At 55.3% G+C, this 17,881-nt stretch overlaps 2 protein-coding genes across 2 annotated transcripts in view; both read left to right on the top strand.

The window, feature by feature from the left end:
* The first annotated feature begins 366 nt into the window (after positions 1-366).
* On the top strand, positions 367-3,651 carry LOC114812198 (chitobiosyldiphosphodolichol beta-mannosyltransferase-like). The gene is made up of 4 exons (XM_029065987.1): positions 367-373; positions 1,333-2,014; positions 2,237-2,631; positions 3,446-3,651. Exons 1-4 carry the CDS (start codon positions 367-369, stop codon positions 3,649-3,651), a joined length of 1,290 nt encoding a protein of 429 aa, XP_028921820.1.
* Positions 3,652-7,632: 3,981 nt separating this feature from the next.
* NAPG (NSF attachment protein gamma) overlaps positions 7,633-17,881 on the top strand; it is a 31,769-nt gene continuing 21,520 nt past the window's right edge. The window contains exons 1-3 of the mRNA XM_029065151.2: positions 7,633-7,788; positions 14,490-14,557; positions 17,461-17,545. Of these exons, the coding sequence (XP_028920984.1) occupies positions 7,733-7,788; positions 14,490-14,557; positions 17,461-17,545 (209 nt within the window). The 5' untranslated portion in view covers positions 7,633-7,732. The remainder of the gene's footprint in view (positions 7,789-14,489; positions 14,558-17,460; positions 17,546-17,881) is intronic.

Here is a 17,881-nt window from a genome sequence, read left to right as displayed (position 1 = left end):
GCAGCGTGGCTCAGTGGAAAAGAGCCTGGGCTTCGGGGTCAGAGGTCATGAGTTCGACCCCCCGGCTCTGCCCCTCGTCAGCTGGGGGACTGTGGGCGAGTCACTTCGCTTCTCGGTGCCTCAGTTCCCTCGTCTGTAAAATGGGGATTAACTGTGAGCCTCACGTGGGACGACCTGATGACCCCGTATCTACCCCAGCGCTTAGAACGGCGCCCTGCACGTAGTAAGCGCTTAACAGATACCAACCTTATCATTATCGTCTCTATCTGATGCCGAATTGTACCTTCCAAGTGCTCAGTGCAGTGCTCTGCACACAGTTAGCACTCAATAAATACCACTGAATGAATGATAGGGACACTAAAGAATATGGAAGGTAGAGGATGACGTTTTAGAAGAATTATATAGACAGCAGAGTAGACTGTAAGCTCGCTGTGGGCAGGGAATGTGTCACATTGTCACACTGTCCCCTCCCAAGCGCTTAGTAGGGTGCTCTGCACACAGTCATAATAATAATATCGGTATCTGTTAAGCGCTTACTACGGGCAGAGCACTGTTCTAAGCACGGGGGTAGATACAGGGTCGTCAGCCTGTCCCACGTGAGGCTCGCAGTCTTCATCCCCATCATCCAGATGACGTCGCTGAGGCAACGAGAAGTGGAGTGACTCGCCCACAGTCACGCAGCTGACGAGCGGCAGAGTCGGGATTCGAACCATGACCTCTGACTTCCAAGCCCGGCCTCTTGCCACCGAGCCACGCTGCCTCTCTGCGTCGCCTCGTTAATCTCCTACTACACCCCAGCCCGCATATTCCAGGGACCGTCTCTATCTGTTGCCAACTGGTACATCCCAATTGCTTAACAGTAACAGTGTCGGCATTGGTTAAGCGCTTGCTCTGTGCAGAGCCCCGTTCTAAGCGCTGGGGGAGATACAGGGTCGTCAGGTCGTCCCACGTGAGGCTCACGGTTAATCCCTATTTGCCAGGTGAGGGAACCGAGGCGCCGAGAAGCGAAGTGACTCGCCCACAGTCACCCAGCTGACGAGCGGCAGAGCTGGGATTCGAACCCACGAACTCTGACTCCCAAGCCCGGACGCTTTCCCCCGAGGCACGCTGCTTCTCTAGCCACGCTGCTTAGTACGATGCTCTGCACACAGTGAGCGCTCAATAAATACTGTCGAATGAACGAATGAATACTCCTCTCCTCTAACGCCCGCTCGCTCACTGGGCCACGATCTCCTCTACCTCACCACTGACCCCTTTTCCGTGTCCTGCCCCTAGCCTGGAACTCCCTCCCCCTCCATCTGCACCAGACCGCCCCTCTCCCCACCTCCAAAGCGGCCCAACCCCCGAGACGGCGGAGGCCGGCGCGGGCCCGGTCCCGTCGCCGCTCGCGCCGCGGGGTCGTCGGCGTCGGCCCCGGCACGTGTTCGGGGTGGTGCTGGGGGACGTGGGCCGCGGCCCCCCGGACGCGGTATCGCGCCCCGTCCCTGGCCAGGCGCGGCTTCGCCGTCACCCCGCTGGGCTTCGGCCGTTCCGGGCCCTACGGCGCCCTCTTAAACTGTGAGAGAATTAGGATCGGGCCCCTGGCGGAGGTCAAGAGGCTCCCAGCCGGGCCCCAGATCCTTCAGTACGCCGTCAGAGTCGCTCTTCAAGCCCCGCGGCTTCTCTCGGGAAGACAGATCCTGCCGTTTACGTTTTCCTCCACGATCCCCCCGGCTCGCCCCGTGACGCCCGCGTGGAAGCGGGCTGGCCGTAGACCGGCCCGGTTATGGCTACGGCCTCCTGGCCTTGACGCCTGGAGCCCGACACCCCATGGTCCAGCTGGCCCTGTGGCACGAAAATCCGTGCGGGCGTTTGTCCGACCCGAACTAACGTGTCACCAAAGCGATGAGGGACGACCTGGCGAGGAGCTGCGACATGACAGTCTACGACGGGCCGCCCTCTTTGAGGAGACGCCCCCGGAATTACGGCGGGAGCCTTACGTGAAACTGGGCCTCACTCACGCCCCGTTCAGAGCGCGCGGGGAGCCCCCGGAGCCAGGCACCGTTCCAAGCGCTGGGGTAGACGCAGGGGAATCAGGTCGTCCCACGTGGGGCTCCCGGTCTCGATCCCCGTTTTCCAGATGAGGTCCCCGAGGCCCAGAGAAGTGAAGTGACTTGCCCACGGTCACACAGCCGGCATTCGAACCCATGACCTCTGACTCCCAAGCACCGAGCCACGCCGCTTCCCGTTCACCGAGCGGTGGGAGCGTGAGCCAGCTGGAGAGGCCCCTGTTGGTCAGCAGCGCGGGCTGGACGGAGGATGAAGATTTTTCCATCCCCCTCGAAGCACCGGAAACGTCCGATGGGTTGAGCGGTGAAGGAGCGGGCGTCCCATCTCCGGCGTGTGCGGTAACAGGCGAGGGGCCTCTTGAGGACCGTCACGGCCACGTCATCCGTCCCCCGAGCCTCCGAAACGTACAGATCTGCGGGCCGCGGCTGGAAACCGAGGCGTACCGCCTGCTCCCGGGATCGGCAGATCTGGGAGTCTGTCTTCACGGATCCTCCGGCGGTTCGGATCTGCCCGTGAAAGTGGCGGATGCGTTTGGCTGCTATTTACCTGTCTGCGCCGTGCACTTCCAGTGCCTATTCAATAGTATTTATTGAGTGCTTACTATAATAATAATAACGGTATTTGTTAAGCGCTTACTATGTGCAGAGAACTGTTCTCAGCACTGGGGCAGATACAAGGTGATCCGGCTGTCCCACGTGGGGCTCACGGTTTTTTAGTCCCCATTTTGCAGATGAGGTAACCGAGGCACAGAGGAGTTGAGTGACTCGCCCACAGTCACCCAGCTGACAAGCGGCAGAGCCGGGATTCGAACCCGTGACCTCCGACTCCCAAGCCCGGGCTCTTTCCGCGGAGCCACCCCTACTAGGTGCAGAGCACTGTACTAAGCGCTTGGAATGGACAAATCGGTAACAGATAGAGACGGTCCCTGCCCTCTGACGGGCGCGCGGTCTAATGGGGGGAGACGGACCGACTAGAACAATAGCGATAAAGAGAATCGAGGGGATGAACATCTCATTCATAAAATGAATAGGGTGACGAAACTACATACAGTCGAGCGGACGAGTACGGTGCCGAGGGGAGGGGAAGGGAGAGGGGGAGGAGCGGAGGGAGATGGGGGGAGAAGAGGGTTTAGCTGCGGAGAGGTGAAGGGGGGGGGCGGTAGGAGGGAGAAGGGGAGCTCGGTCTGGGAAGGCCTCTCGGAGGAGGTGAGTTGTAAGTCGGGTTCTGAAGAGGGGCAGAGAATGAGTTTGGCGGAGGTGAGGAGGGAGGGCGCGGCCCGGGGGTCGACGGCGAGGAGGTGGGCGGCGGAGGGGCGGAGCGTGCCGGGTGGGCGGTGGAGAGAGAGGAGGGAGGAGAGGTAGGAAGGGGCGAGGGGATGGACAGCCTCGAAGCCCAGAGCGTGAACTTGTGAAACATGAAGAAAACGGCCCGATCTTTAAGGATTCTGAGGAACCAGCCGCTCAGCTACAGATGGCCTTCTCGGGCTATCCCGATCCTGCCGGCCCACTTCACCCGTTCACGACCAACCTGCCGTTGTCCAGGCAGTTCCGCTGGGATGGGAGCTGGGAGCCAACGGTGCTCCCTTTACTGGGCCGATTTTGACTGTTGCCTCCCCGGCGCCATGCGTGCGGAGATGAAAAACTGGCACCTGAGGACGCAGCGTCTGGTGCCCGAGCCCGATCTGCGCGTGGCTCGGTGGCAAGAGCCCGGGCTTGGGAGTCGGAGGTCGCGGGTTCGAATCCCCGCTCTGCCACCCGTCAGCCGTGCGACCGTGGGCCAGTCACTTCACTTCCCCGGGCCTCGGTTACCGCATCCGTAAAACGGGCATCTAGACGGCGAGCCTCCCGTGGGACGACCTGATGACCCTGTATCCCCCCCGCCCCCAGCGCTCAGAACAGTGGTCTGCGCAGAGTAAGCGCTCAACGGATGCCGACGTTATTATTATTATCATTTTGTTTTGTTCTGTTTCGCTTTGCCGTCTCCCCCCCCCCGTTTAGACCGCGAGCCCGTCGTTGGGCAGGAATTGTCCCTATCTGTCGCCGGATTGTCCGTTCCAAGCGCTTAGTACAGTGCTCCGCACATAGGAAGCGCTCGAGAAATTGGAGGAGTTGGATGAATCTCCTCCACGCGGCCTTCCCCTCTTAACCCCTCTTCTCCCGGATCCCTCCTCCTCCTCATCGCCTGGGTACTTGAACCTGTGACCTCTGGACGCTCGATATTCTCCCCACCGGCGCAGCACTCGCGTACTTATCTTTCAATCGGATATTACAAACGACTCATTTATCCGTATCGCCGTCGGTCTCCTCTGGGCGTTACGAGCGGGGAACGCGTCTGCTAACGCCGTCCTATCCTGCTCTCCCGAGGGCCCGGCGCAGTGCTCTCTGCTCAAGAAATAGCGTCGGTCGCTAAGAGAAGCAGCGTGGCTAAGCGGGAGGAGCCCGGCCTTGGGAGTCGGAAGACGGCGGTTCCAATCCCGGCTCCGCCACCTGTCTGCTGTGTGACCTTGGGCAAGTCATTTTACTTCATCGTGCATCGGTGACCTCATCTGGAAAATGGGGTTTAAGACCGTGAGCCCCACGTGGGACAACTTGTATCTACCCCAGTGCTTACAACAGTGCCTGGCACCTAGTAAGTGCGTAACAAATACCGTAATTGTTATTATTATCATCATTAATAGTAATTGTAGTACCCCCTTTTCCTCTGCTCCTCCCCCCCATCGCCCCCACTCTCTCCCTCTGCTCCCCCCCCCCCCCTTCCCCGCCCCTCAGCACCTGTGTGCATCCATCGTTCAGGCCGTGGGCCCGTCGTTGGGCAGGGATCGTCTCTATCTGTGGCCGAACTGTCCATTCCAAGCGCTCAGTACAGTGCTCTGCACCCAGTAGGAGCAGCGTGGCTCAGTGGCAAGAGCCCGGGCTTGGGAGTCAGAGGTCGTGGGTTCGAATCCCGGCCCCGCCGCTCGTCAGCTGGGTGACTGTGGGCGAGTCACTTCACTTCTCTGGGCCTCAGTGACCTCCTCTGTAAAATGGGGATTAAGTGTGAGCCTCACGTGGGACGACCTGACGACCCCGTATCTCCCCCAGCGCTTAGAACGGGGCTCGGCACGTAGTAAGCGCTTAACAGATACCAACATCATCATTATTATTCTCTGTGCCTCAGTGACCTCATCTGTAAAATGGGGATGAAGACCGTGAGCCTCACGTGGGACGACCTGATGACCCCGTATCTCCCCCAGCGCTTAGAACGGGGCTCGGCACGTAGTAAGCGCTTAATAGATACCAACATTAGTAAGCGCTCGATGAATACTATTGAATGAATGAATGTACATATTTACAATTCTATCCATTTTATTAATGATGTGTATTTATCCTTACTTCTGTTTATTTATATCGATGCTTTTGATGCCTCTTAACTTGTTTTGCTGTCTACCCCCCCCCCCCCCCCCCAGACTGTGAGCCCACTGTGGGCCGGGATTGTCTCTATTTGTTGCTGAATTGTACTTTCCAAGCGCTTAGTACAGTGCTCTGCACACAAGAGAGACTTAATAAATACGACCGAATGAATAATAACAGTAGCAGCCGCAGCAGCGTTGCGGCCTAGTGGATAGAGCGTGGGTTCGTATCTCTTAACTTCTCTATGCTTCGGTTACCTCATCTGTAAAATGGGGATTAAGAACGTGAGCCCTAGGTGGACAACCTGATTACAGTGTATCTGCCCTAGCGCTTAGAACAGTGCTTGGCCCATAATAAGCGCTTAACGAATACCATCGTGATTATTATTATTATTGTTTTCTGGGTCTCAGTTCCCTCATCTATAAAATGGGGATTGAGCCTGTGGGCCCCTTGTGGGACAGGGGACCGCTGGTAACCACTCCCACGCTTAGTACAGTGCCCGGCACATAGTAAGCGCTTCGCAAACACCATCATTATTAATGAATCCTGCTGCGGTTGCCCAGCCCTGGGGATCTCCCGTCCGCTAACCTCCTCACCGTCCCCCGTTGTCGCCCGTCCCGCCGTCGACCCCCGGCCCACGTCCTCCCGCGGTCCCGGAACGGCCTCCCTCCTCACCTCCGCCAAACTGACTCTCTTCCCCTCTTCAAAGCCCTACTGAGGGCTCACCTCCTCCAGGAGGCCTTCCCGGACTGAGCCCTCCCTTTCCCTCTGCTCCTCCTCCCCTCCCCATCGCCCCGACTCCCTCCCTCTGTCCTTCCCCCTTCCCCTCTCCACAGCCCTTGTGTATATTTGTACGTATTTATTCTTCTATCGATTTTATTAATGATGTGGACATATCTATAATTCCATTCCTTTACACTGACGCTCTTGGAGGAGCAGCGTGGCTCAGTGGAAAGAGTCCGGGCTTGGGAGTCAGAGGTCATGGGTTCCGATCCCGGCTCCGCCACTCGTCAGCGGCCTGACTTTGGGCAGGTCACTTAGGGTGGCTCAGTGGAACGAGCCCGGGCTTGGGAGTCAGAGGTCACGGGTTTGAATCCCGGCTCTGCCACTCGTCAGCTATGTGACTGTGGGCGAGTCACTTCACTTCTCTGTGCCTCAGTCCCCTCATCTGTCAAATGGGGAGTAACTGCGAGCCTCACGTGGGACAACCCGATGACGGGCTGTATCTACCCCAGCGCTTAAAACAGTGCTCTGCACATAGTAAGCGCTTAACAAATACCAACAGTATTATTCTCTGGGCCTCAGTCACCTCATCTGTAAAACGGGGATTAAGACTGTGAGCCCCACATGGGACAACCTGATCACCTTGTATCTCCCCCAGCGCTTAGAACAGTGCTTTGCACATAGTAAGCGCTTAACAAATGCCAGCATTATTATCATTAGTATTGATGCCCCAGAGAAGCAGCGTGGCTCAGTGGAAAGAACCCGGAAAGAACAAATACCAATAAATAAATAAATAAATGAATGAATACATAATTCCCCGCTTCTAATAATAATAATGTTGGTATTTGTTAAGCGCTTACTCTGCGCAGAGCACTGTTCTAAGCACTGGGGGAGATACAGGGTCATCGGGTTGTCCCACGGGAGGCTCACAGTTAATCCCCATTTTACAAATGAGGTAACTGAGGCCCAGAGAAGTGAAGTGACTCGCCCGCAGTCACCCAGCTGACGAGTGGCAGAGCCGGGATTCGAACCCACGCCCTCTGACTCCCAAGCCCGGCCTCTTTCCACTGAGCCCCGCTGTTTCTAGACTGTGAGCCCATTGTGGGCAGGGATTGCCTCTCTTGCTGAATTGTTCTTTCTAAGGGCTTAGTCCAGTGCTCTGCACAAAATCAGCGCTCAGTAAACATGAATGAGGGAATGAATGAGGGAATGAATGCATGAATGAGGGAATGAGGGAGTGAGTGAGTGAGTGAGTGAGTGAGTGAGTGAGTGAGTGAGTGAGTGAGTGAGTGAGTGAATGAATGAATGAATGAATGAATGAATGACCTCATTGGCTCCCCTGTTTTCCTGCTCTCGGCCCAGTCGGTCCAGCAGGGGGCGCAGCGGCCTAAGCTTCCCCCCGGCTGCCTAGTGCGCCTGCGCCGGCCTCCGCCCCGCCCACTCCGCGCGTTGGCAATTGAGCCCGGCGGCTTCCCGTAGTCCGCCCTCCGCTCCCGCAGCCGAGCAGGAGGGAGGAAGGAGCGGGCGGCGGCGGCGGCGTCCCCGGGCTCCCCTCGGCCGCCTCGGCGGAGATGGCGGCGCAGAAGATCAACGAGGGGCTGGAGCACATCGCCAAAGCGGAGAAATAGTGAGGAGGGCGGGGCGGGGGGGGGGGCCGCCGCGGGGCCGGAGGGAGGGCCCGGCGGGCCGAGCGGCCGGGCAGCGGGGCATTCTGGGAATTGTAGTTTCCGGGCAGCTCCCCGGGGGCGCCGGGCGGAAGTGACGTCAGCGGGAGCCAGGCCCGCCCGGAGGCCTGGGGGCCCTGCAGCCTCAGCCCGCTGCGTCTGTGCATTCATCCAGTCGTATCTATTGAGCTCTCACTATGTGCGGAGCACTGGACCGATTTGCTGATCTGTTTCATTCATTCAGTAGTATTTATTGAGCTCATACTATGTGCAGAGCACTGGGCTGATTCGTTGATTTGTTTCATTCATTCGATAGTATTTATTGAGCTCTTACTATGTGCAGAGCACTGGGCTAATTCGTTGATTTGTTTCATTCATTCGATAGTATTTATGGAGCTCATACTATGTGCAGAGCACTGGGCTAATTCGTTGATTTGTTTCATTCATTCGATAGTATTTATTGAGCGCTTACTATGTGCAGAGCACTGGACTGATTTGTTGATTTGTTGAGCACTGACTGTGCACAGCACTGTACCAAACCCTTGGAAAGCACAATTCAACAACAAATGAAACAAATGGTGGTATTTGTTGAGCGCTTACTATGTGCCAAGCACTGTTCTAAGCGCTGAGGGGATACAAGGTGATCAGGTTGTCCCACGTGGGGCTCGCAGTTTTAATCCCCATTTTACAGACGAGGGAACTGAGGCTCAGAGACGCGAAGTGACTTGCCCAACGTCACACAGCTGGCAAGCGGCAGAGCCGGGATTCGAACCCATGGCCTCGGACTCCCAAGCCCGGGCTCTTTCCACTGAGCCAGGCTGCTTCTCTAAACTGTCTAAACAGAGACAGTCCCTGCCCACAGCGGGCTCACAGTCTAGGAGTGGGGGAGAAAGACCTCGAAACAAGTAGACAGGCGTCAATAGCATCCGTTCATTCGAAAGTATTGAGCGCTTACCATGTGCGGGGCACTGTACTGGTTTGTCGATTTGTTGAGCGCTCACTGTGCGCAGAGCACTGTACTAAGCGCTTGGAAAGCGCAATTCAGCAACAAATAGAGACGATCCCTGCCCACAGCGGGCTCACAGTCTACGAGGGGGCGGGAAAGACCTGCATTCATTTATTCGGTAAGTACTTATTGAGCGCTTACTATGTGCAGAGCACTGTTCTAAGCGCTGGGGTAGATACAGGGTAGTCAGGTTGTCCCATGTGGGACAACCGGCCAATCCCCATTTTGCCGATGGGGGAACTGAGGCACAGAGAAGTGAAGTGACCTGCCCACAGTCACACAGCTGCCAAGTGGCGGAGTCGGGATTCGAACCCCGTGACCTCGGACTCCCGAGCCCGGGCTTCTTCCCCCGAGCTACTCTGCTTCTCTGTGGGCTCTTCCTCAGCGGGCTCACGGTCTAGGAGAGGGGAGAAAGACCTCAAACGAGTAGACAGCCATCAGTGCGTTGTCATTCATTCATTCAGTAGTACTTACTGAGCGCTTACTGTGTGCGGAGCGCCGTGCTAAGCGCTTGGAATGGACAGTTCGGCGACGGCGACCCTCCCTGCCCAGTGACGGGCTCACGGTCTAAACGGGGGAGACGGACAGCGGAGCGAAACGGAACAAAACAAAAACGAGACGACGTCAAGATAAAGGGAATCAAGGGGATGTACACCTCATTAACCAAATAAATAGGGTGATAAATAATATATCCAAATGAGCGCAGCGCTGAGGGGAGGGGAAGGGGGAAGAGCAGAGGTTGGGGAGGGGGAGCAGAGGGAAAGGGAAGGCTCAGTCTGGGAAGGCCTCTCGGAGGAGGTGAGTTTTAAGTCGGGTTTCGAAGAGGGGAAGAGAATCGGTTTGGCGGAGGTTGAGGAGGGAGGCCGTTCCGGGACCGCGGGAGGACGCGGCCCGGGGGTCGACGGCGGGACGGGCGAGACCGGGGGACGGCGAGGAGGCGGGCGGCGGAGGAGCGGAGCGTGCGGGGTGGGCGGTGGAGAGAGAGGAGGGAGGAGAGGTAGGAAGGGGCGAGGGGATGCACAGCCTCGAAGCCCAGAGTGAGAAGTTTTTGCCTCATTACCTTTAGGCCCCTCTCTCTCTCTCTCTCTCTCTCTCTCTCTCTCTCCCCAGAATGGGACTCAAACGGACTCCTGGGTCCTCCTCCTGCTTTCAGCAATGTTACCGATCGTATCTGTTAAGCGCTTCCTATGTGCCAGACGCTGTCGAAGCTCCGGGGTAGACGTAAGGGTATCAGGTTGTCCCATGTGGGGCTCACACTTGTAATCCCCGTTTTACAAGTGAGGTGACTGAGGCCCAGTGAAGTGACTTGCCCAAGGTCACGCAGCAGACAGGGGGCGGAGCCGGGAATCAGATCCTTTCCCGTCAGGGTTTGTAGCCGTTGATTATAGTACTCGTCAAGTGCTTGCCTTGTGCCGAGCGCTGTCCCAAGTGCCGGCATAGGTGCCCGATCGTAACGAGAATTACGATAATGATTACGGTACGTAAACGCTTACTATGTGCCAGGCACTGCCCTGAAGTCCCCCATTAGACCGTGCGCCCGTCAGAGGGCGGGGACTGTCTCCGTTACCGAATTGTCCATTCCCAGCGCTTAGTACAGTGCTCTGCACATAGTAAGCACTCAGTGAAGAAGCGGCGTGGCTCGGTGGAAAGAGCCCGGGCTTGGGAGTCGGAGGTCATGAGTTCGAGTCCCGGCTCTGCCCCTCGTCAGCTGTGTGACCGTGGGCGAGTCGCTTCACTTCTCTGTCCCTCAGTTCCCTCATCTGTAAAATGGGGATTGACTGGGAGCCTCACGTGGGGCGACCGGATGACCCTGTATCTACCCCAGCGCTCAGAACGCTGCTCGGCACATCGGAGGCGCTTAACGAATACCAACGTTATTATTATTAATAAATACTACCGAATGAATAAACACTGGAGTGGATACAACAGATTGGGTTGGACACAACCCCCGTCCCACGTGGGGCTCACGGTCTCAATCCCCATTTTCCAGACGAGGTAACCGAGGCCCAGCGAAACGAAACGACTTCGGGTTGGGCACAGCCCCTGTCCCGCGTGTATCCCACAGCCTGAAATCGGAAGGGGAACCGGGGTTAATAATGTTCATAATGTTGGCATTTGTTAAGCGCTTACTACGTGCAGGGCACTGTTCTAAGCGCCGGGGTAGACACGGGGGAATCAGGTTGTCCCACGTGGGGCTCACGGTCTTCATCCCCGTTTTCCGGATGAGGGAACCGAGGCCCCGAGAAGTGAAGGGACTCGCCCACAGTCCCACAGCTGACGGGGGGGCAGAGCCGGGATTCGAACCCATGACCTCTTGACTCCCAAGCCCGGGCTCTTGCCACTGAGCCGCGCTGCTTCTCTTGTCGAATCTTCATTTTTACAGGTGAGGAAACTGAAGACACAAGGAAGTTAAATGACTTCTTGCCCAAGCTCCCCCAGCAGGCAAGAGAGCCGCGGCACGGCCTAGCGGATAGGGCGCGGGCCCGGGAGTCAGAACACCCTGGTTTCCGGTCCTGGCTCCGTTGCTTGTCTGCTGTGTTACCCTGGGCGAGTCGCTTCACTTCTCTGTGCCTCGGTGAACTCGTCTGTAAAATGGGGAGTAAAGCTCTGAGCCCCGTATGGGCCGTGGACTGTGTCCGACCCGATCAGCTCGGTGCTTCGTACAGCAGCGTGTCTCAGGGGCGAGAGCACAGGCTTGGGAGTCAGAGGTCGTGGGTTCTAATCCCGGCTCCTCCGCTTATCGGCTGTGGGACTTCGGGCAAGTCGATTAACGTCTCCGAGCCTCTGTTACCTCATCTGTCATGATAGTGGTTATAACGATGCTATTTGTTAAGCGCTGATTACGTGCCAAGCGCCGGGAGAGAGACAGGGTTATCAGGCTGGCCCACGTGGGGCTCACGGTCTTAATCCCCATTTTACAGATGAGGTAACTGAGGCACAGAGAAGTTAAGGAACCTGCCCCACGTCACACAGCTGACAGGCGGCGGAGCCGGGATTAGAACCCATGACCTCTGACTCCCAAGCCCGTGTTCTTTCCGCTAAATCCCGCCGCTTCTCTAAAATGGGGATCGAGATGGTGAGCCCCACGTATCTGCCCCAGCATTTCGAACGGTGCTTGGCACATAGTAAGCGCTTAACGAGTACCATCAGCGTTATTATTATTATAGTGTCCGACCTCTAGGCTGTGCGCTTGTTGTGGGCAGGGAATGCCTCTCTTGGGCAGTTGTCACAGTGTACTCTCCCAAGCGCTCAGGACAGCGTTCTGCACACGGAGCACCGTAAATTTGATTGACGGACCGACGTAAAAAATGGTCGTGTTTGTTCAGCGCTTACTACGTGCCGAGCACCGTTCTAAGCGCCGGTGGCTACAAGGAGATCAGGTTGTCCCACGTGGGGCTCGCGGTTTTAATCCCCATTTTACAGATGAGGCAACAGAGGCACAGAGAAGTTAAGCGACGTGCCCGACGTCACACAGCTGGCAAGCGGCAGGGCCGGGATTCGCGCCCGTGCACTCTGCGCTTAACAAATGCTGTTTCAAAAAGAAAGAAGTAACGGAGCTGGTCTCGAAACCCGAATCCTCTGACTCCGAGGCCCGGGTTCTTTCCGCCAAACCATTCGCCCGAAGGCTCTCCGGCAGCTTTCTCCGTGTCGTGTATCCGCCCGATGGATCCAGTTGTCATTTCGAGTACTCGCTGTGTGCCCGGCACCTTACCGAGCTCCGCGCCCAGTAAGTCCTTCGTAAATCCAACGGAAAGAATGAATGAGGTTCGGCCTGGATGGATTTTTATTTGAATACGATGGCTGTAACTGCAGCAGATCTGCTGGTGCGGCGGCTTTGTTCCAATCAAGAATATCTCGGTACTTCAAACCGGTGCAGAGGCCTTATCAGACTAGACTCTCCTACGGTTACTTTGGCCTTAAATGGGTTCTCCCTATAAACCACGTTCACGTCCGTGCCCGTCACCAATCGCTGCACCCCTGCCTGTCTGCTAACTCACTGAGCTCCGTGCCCGCGGAGGAACAAGACTGGCCTCGGCAAAAAGACGACAAGACCGAGCCAGAAGCCCTGGGTTTAAGTACGGCTCCACCCCTTGCCTGCTGTGTGGCCTTGGACTGGTCGCCTAACTCGTTTTTTTTTGGTAATGGTATTTATTAAGCGCTTACTATGTGCCGGTCACTGTTGTAAGCGCTAGCGTAGCCACAGAGTAATTAGGTTGGACTCACTGCAGTTCCCCCAGTCGTACTCCCCGCTTTATGGATGAGATAACCGAGGCACAGAGAAGTGAAGTGGCTTGCCCGTGGACACGCAACAGACAAGCGGCAGAGCTGGGATTAGGACCCGATTAGACTGTGCGGCCGTCAGTGGGCGGGGATTGTCTCTATCTGTTGCCCAATTGGCCATTCCAAGCGCTTAGTATTCATTCATTCATTCATTCAATAGTATTTATTGAGCGCTTACTATGTGCAGAGCACCGTACTAAGCGCTTGGGATGAACAAGTCGGCAACAGATAGAGACGGTCCCTGCCGTTTGACGGGCTTACGGTCTGATCGGGGGAGACGGACGGACGAGAATGATGGCGATAAATAGAGTCGAGGGGAAGAACATCTCGTAAAAACCGATGGCGACTAAATAGAATCGAGGCGATGTACAATTCATTAACAAAATAAATAGGGTAACGAAAATATATACAGTCGAGCGGACGAGTACGGTGCCGTGGGGATGGGAAGGGAGAGGTGGAGGAGCGGAGGGAAAAGGGGAAAATGAGGCTTTAGCTGCGGAGAGGTAAAGGGGGGATGGCAGAGGGAGTAGAGGGGGAAGAGGAGCTCAGTCTGGGAACGCCTCTTGGAGGAGGTGATTTTTAAGTAAGGTTTTGAAGAGGGAAAGAGAATCAGTTTGGCGGAGGTGAGGAGGGAGGGCGTTCCGGGACCGCGGGAGGACGCGACCCGGGGGTCGACGGCGGGATGGGCGAGACCGAGGGACGGCGAGGAGGTGGGCGGCGGAGGAGCGGAGCGTGCGGGGTGGGCGGTAGAGAGAGAGAAGGGAGGAGAGGTAGGAAGGGACGAGGTGATGGAGAGCCTCGAAGCCTAGAGTGAGGAGTTTTTGTTTGGAGCGGAGGTCGATGGGCAACCACTGGAGTTGTTTAAGAAGGGGAGTGACGTGCCCAGATCGTTTCTGCGGGAAGATGAGCCGGGCGGCGGAGTGAAGAATAGACCGGAGCGGGGCGAGAGAGGAGGAAGGGAGGTCAGAGAGAAGGCTGACACAGTAGTACAGTGCTCTGCACATAGTAAGCGCTCAGTAAATACTATTGAATGAATGACCCAGGTGCTTCTGACTCCCAGGCCCGGGCTGTCTTCATTAGGCCACGTCAGTTTCCTCATACGTAAAATGGGAATTAAATATCTGCTCCTCCCCCCCCCCCCCCCCCCCCCCCCGACCTCCTGTCCTAAACCGTGATCGCCGTGTGGGACAGGGATGGTGTTTTATTTAATTCTGTCGCATCTACCTTCGCGTTTAGTACGCAGATTGGCACATAGCAAGAGCCTAACAAATATCCCAGTTATTGCAAGGGATGAGAAGACCGTGAGTGGAGTAGCAGGAAGAGTAAAGTGTTTGGCGACCGCGTGTGGGATGATTGTTGTTTGCCTTATCGTTTCAGCCTGAAGACGGGTTTTTTAAAATGGAAGCCCGACTACGATAGTGCAGCTACCGAATATGGGAAAGCAGGTATGTGCAGGCACAGGCTGGGGGAGGCAGAATCTAAACCCTCGGATCAATTAACCCCCAGCACAAACTGCTGCTTATTCAAGCGGCCCCAGCGACGACTCTCGGAATATCGCCGGCTCCTGCTGCGCCGTGCCCTCCGCTGCTCCTTTGCCCGTTCCTCTGTGGTTAGGGGACAGCGACCCGGGGGTGGGGATGGAGGGACGACTCTTGGGTCGCGCTCACTCTGGTTCAGCTGTTGAGAGTGGGGAACAAATACCTTAGCCATCGGACAGGCTCGCTAATTTAACAGTCCGCCTCCTGGCTTCTCTTCACAATCTGGCATCGTCAGATGGGTTGGCGGTCACAGGAATTTGGGAATTTTCTGGTCTCCTGCTTCGGGTGCCGATGTGCAAATGGTAAATCGATCCGCAGGAAGGCTCTGAGCCCTCGAGTCCCGTACGATTTTGCAGTCGGCGAGTACCCCGGACCTTAACGTTTTGAAAGGTCTGTTAATGAAAGGCAGTCATTTCATCCCGTTATCGAGCCAAGCCGATGCCCTGATAAGTTTCATAGGTAGAGAAACTCTTAGGGACTTCTTAGCCAGTTTCATCCGCTCCGTCGTATTTATTGAGCACTTACTGCGCGCGGAGCGAATGGTGACGCGGACTCTAAGAACGCGGAGGATTGTTGGGCGAGGTCCTTAATAGAGATGGAGTCGCCTCAGAAAGGCTTAGCTTGAAAATTCTCCGGGTTCCAGCTGCCGGCCGGGCCGATTCTCGGGTCAGTTAGGGGACTTCCACGAGGCGCAATCTCCCGGGACAGAGGTTGTGCCCAGCATACCTTTAGCTGGCAAGTGTCACCTTTCATCAGTACGGAAGAGACAAAATTGTTCCCAGTGGGCCAACAGGTTGGTGTAGGAAAACATTTGACATTCCAATCCGACTTTGGGAAGCTCAGATCTGATGGTGTTAGTTTTCCTGATGAAGTAGGTTGGCCAGATGGTTGGGGGTGAAGGAAGGATGTGGGAGAGGAGCAGGGGGCCTGCGGAGGGAATTGAATGGCCGGAACAGCTGACGAAGGTGATAGGCACGGGGGTCAGTAAGGCAAGAGAAATAGTTTTGCCTGGCAGAGGAGAGGGCAGCGTTAAGGCAAGAAAGAATAAACTTAAACAAGGTTGGCCTGGTGTTGAGACTTCCAGCAGCGTTCAGTGGTTCGAGCATAACAGCGAGGGAGGTGGACGGTGGAGGTGATCCGGGGCTGTGAGTTAGTGGCGCGAGAGCGACGAAGGGATGGGGGCAGCGAGTGAGTCGAGTCGAGAGGGTGGAGTTGAGGGCATCTATTTGGTCATCGAGGCTTGGTAGAATGAGTATGGAGGCTAGGTGAGCTGAGATGCGCTGAGGGAGATGGATGGGGTCGAGAGAGCGGAGGTCTCTGGGTGTCTCTGGTTAATACAGATTTATGGGGGAGGGGGGAGTGTGAGAGAGGAGGCAGGTGAGACACAAGCAGGGCACCAAATTGAAGCGGGGAGAGCAGGAACTGGTTTAATTGGATGTCTCCTAGGCGATCAGGGAAGACCCAGCTGTGGGAGATAATAATGCTGGTATTTGTTAAGCGCTTACTATGTGCAGAGCACTGTTCTAAGCGCCGGAGTAGATACAGGGTAATCAGGTTGTCCCACGGGAGGCTCACGGTCAATCCCCTTTTTCCAGCTGAGGTAACTGAGGCACAGAGAAGTGAAGCGACCTGCCCACAGTCACACAGCTGACAAGTGGCAGAGCCGGGATTCGAACCCCTGACCTCTGAATCCCAAGCCCGGGCTCTTTCCACTGAGCTACGCTGCTCATTCATTCATTCATTCAATAGTATTTATTGAGCGCTTACTATGTGCAGAGCACCGTACTGAGCGCTTGGAATGAACAAGTCGGCAACAGATAGAGACGGTCCCTGCCGTTTGACGGGCTTACGGTCCGATCGGGGGAGACGGGCAGACGAGAACGATGGCGATAAATAGAGTCGAGGGGAAGAATATCTCGTAAAGACGATGGCAACTAAATAGAATCGCGGCGATGTACATTTCATTAACAAAATTAACAAAATAAATAGGGTAATGAAAATATATACAGTTGAGCAGACGAGTATAGTGCTGAGGGGATGGCAAGGGAGAGGGGGAGGAGCAGAGGGAAATGGGGGGGAAAAGAGGGTTAAGCTGCGGAGAGGTGAAGGGTGCTCATGGTGTGGTTGGTTGGTGAGGTGGTACCCTTCCTTGCACAAGGATCTGTTGGGAAGCAGTTTTTCCATCCAGGCTTTAGTCCAATTGGGAAAAGGAATCCCGGTGGGGCGATTCTCCTTTACGGCTCCGCTGGCGTATTGCCGTGCTGCCGGAACTGAAAAGGAGAGTACAGCCTCAGGGAGAGTGTGGGTAGGGTGGCGAGAGCATTTAATCATCAGAGGAGGAATCTCCTCATCTTCTGTAAATATTCCTCAAGTGGTTGGGCCGGGGGGGGGGTTGTCTTTTGGACAAATGAGGGCCAGGTTGTTTTAACTCTGATTTCTGGCCACAACACTTTAGATTCCAGGAGCTCAGAAAGCAGTCTCTGCAGCAGTCGTTCCTGCATTGTTGAAGAGAACTGTATGTACCCTGCTCTGAAAAGAAGCAACTAAAACAGGATTGGCTGTTTCTGGTGAAACCGCACTAATCGTCGCCTTTAAAAATAACCTCTAGTAGAAATTCCTTATTGAAAACAAAAGGTGAATTATCTCACGCTAAGAACAGTCCTCGACACACAGTAATGGCTTAACAGATACCGTGAAAACGTCTCTCTCTGCTTTCCTGAAACTTCCTTCAGTCGCTCTAGAGATTAATAATGGAGATTCATGCTAGAAAATGAAAAGACAATTTTTTTTTTTTTTTTGCTTTATTTCAGCTGTCGCTTTTAAAAATGCCAAGCAGTTTGAGCAAGCCAAAGATGCCTGTCTGCGAGAAGCTGCCGCCCATGAGAATAACAGAGCGTATCTTTTCACCTCAGATTGAGGGATCTGTTTCAGAGAATTAACAGCTTTCTCCTTCTGGTATAGATGCAAAGCTCTGAAAACAGATGCAAGCAACCAGCATTTTATGCTCCTTCGAAAGGTTGTTTCTTTTAATGCCCTCCTCAGGAAGAGTCATATTTTTTGTTCACAATATAATCCCGAAAGCGTTCCGAGTGACTCAGATGTCTGTTATCAGTGTTATTTGGTTATTCTCCAGTTTATGTCCTGTCTCCAGATTGAAACAGGCAAGTAAAAGTAGTCCAGGGAGTGAATTGGACCATTAAATCTTTTTGAAACTTGTTATGTGGCAAAATG

The sequence above is a fragment of the Ornithorhynchus anatinus genome, chromosome 5 (assembly GCF_004115215.2).
Source record: "Ornithorhynchus anatinus isolate Pmale09 chromosome 5, mOrnAna1.pri.v4, whole genome shotgun sequence".
In the NCBI taxonomy this organism is placed as follows: domain Eukaryota; kingdom Metazoa; phylum Chordata; class Mammalia; order Monotremata; family Ornithorhynchidae; genus Ornithorhynchus; species Ornithorhynchus anatinus.
The sequence above is the reverse complement of the archived record's forward strand: the minus strand, read 5'-3'. Positions and strand labels throughout refer to the sequence as shown.

What these genes read in the sequence shown, in the direction of transcription:
- LOC114812198 (XM_029065987.1), top strand. An exon ending in ACTCACGCCCCGTTCAGAGC is followed by an intron (nt 2,015 to 2,236) that starts GCGCGGGGAGCC and finishes CCGTTCACCGAG; the next exon opens with CGGTGGGAGCGTGAGCCAGC. An exon ending in CTTCCAGTGCCTATTCAATA is followed by an intron (nt 2,632 to 3,445) that starts GTATTTATTGAG and finishes CTCGAAGCCCAG; the next exon opens with AGCGTGAACTTGTGAAACAT.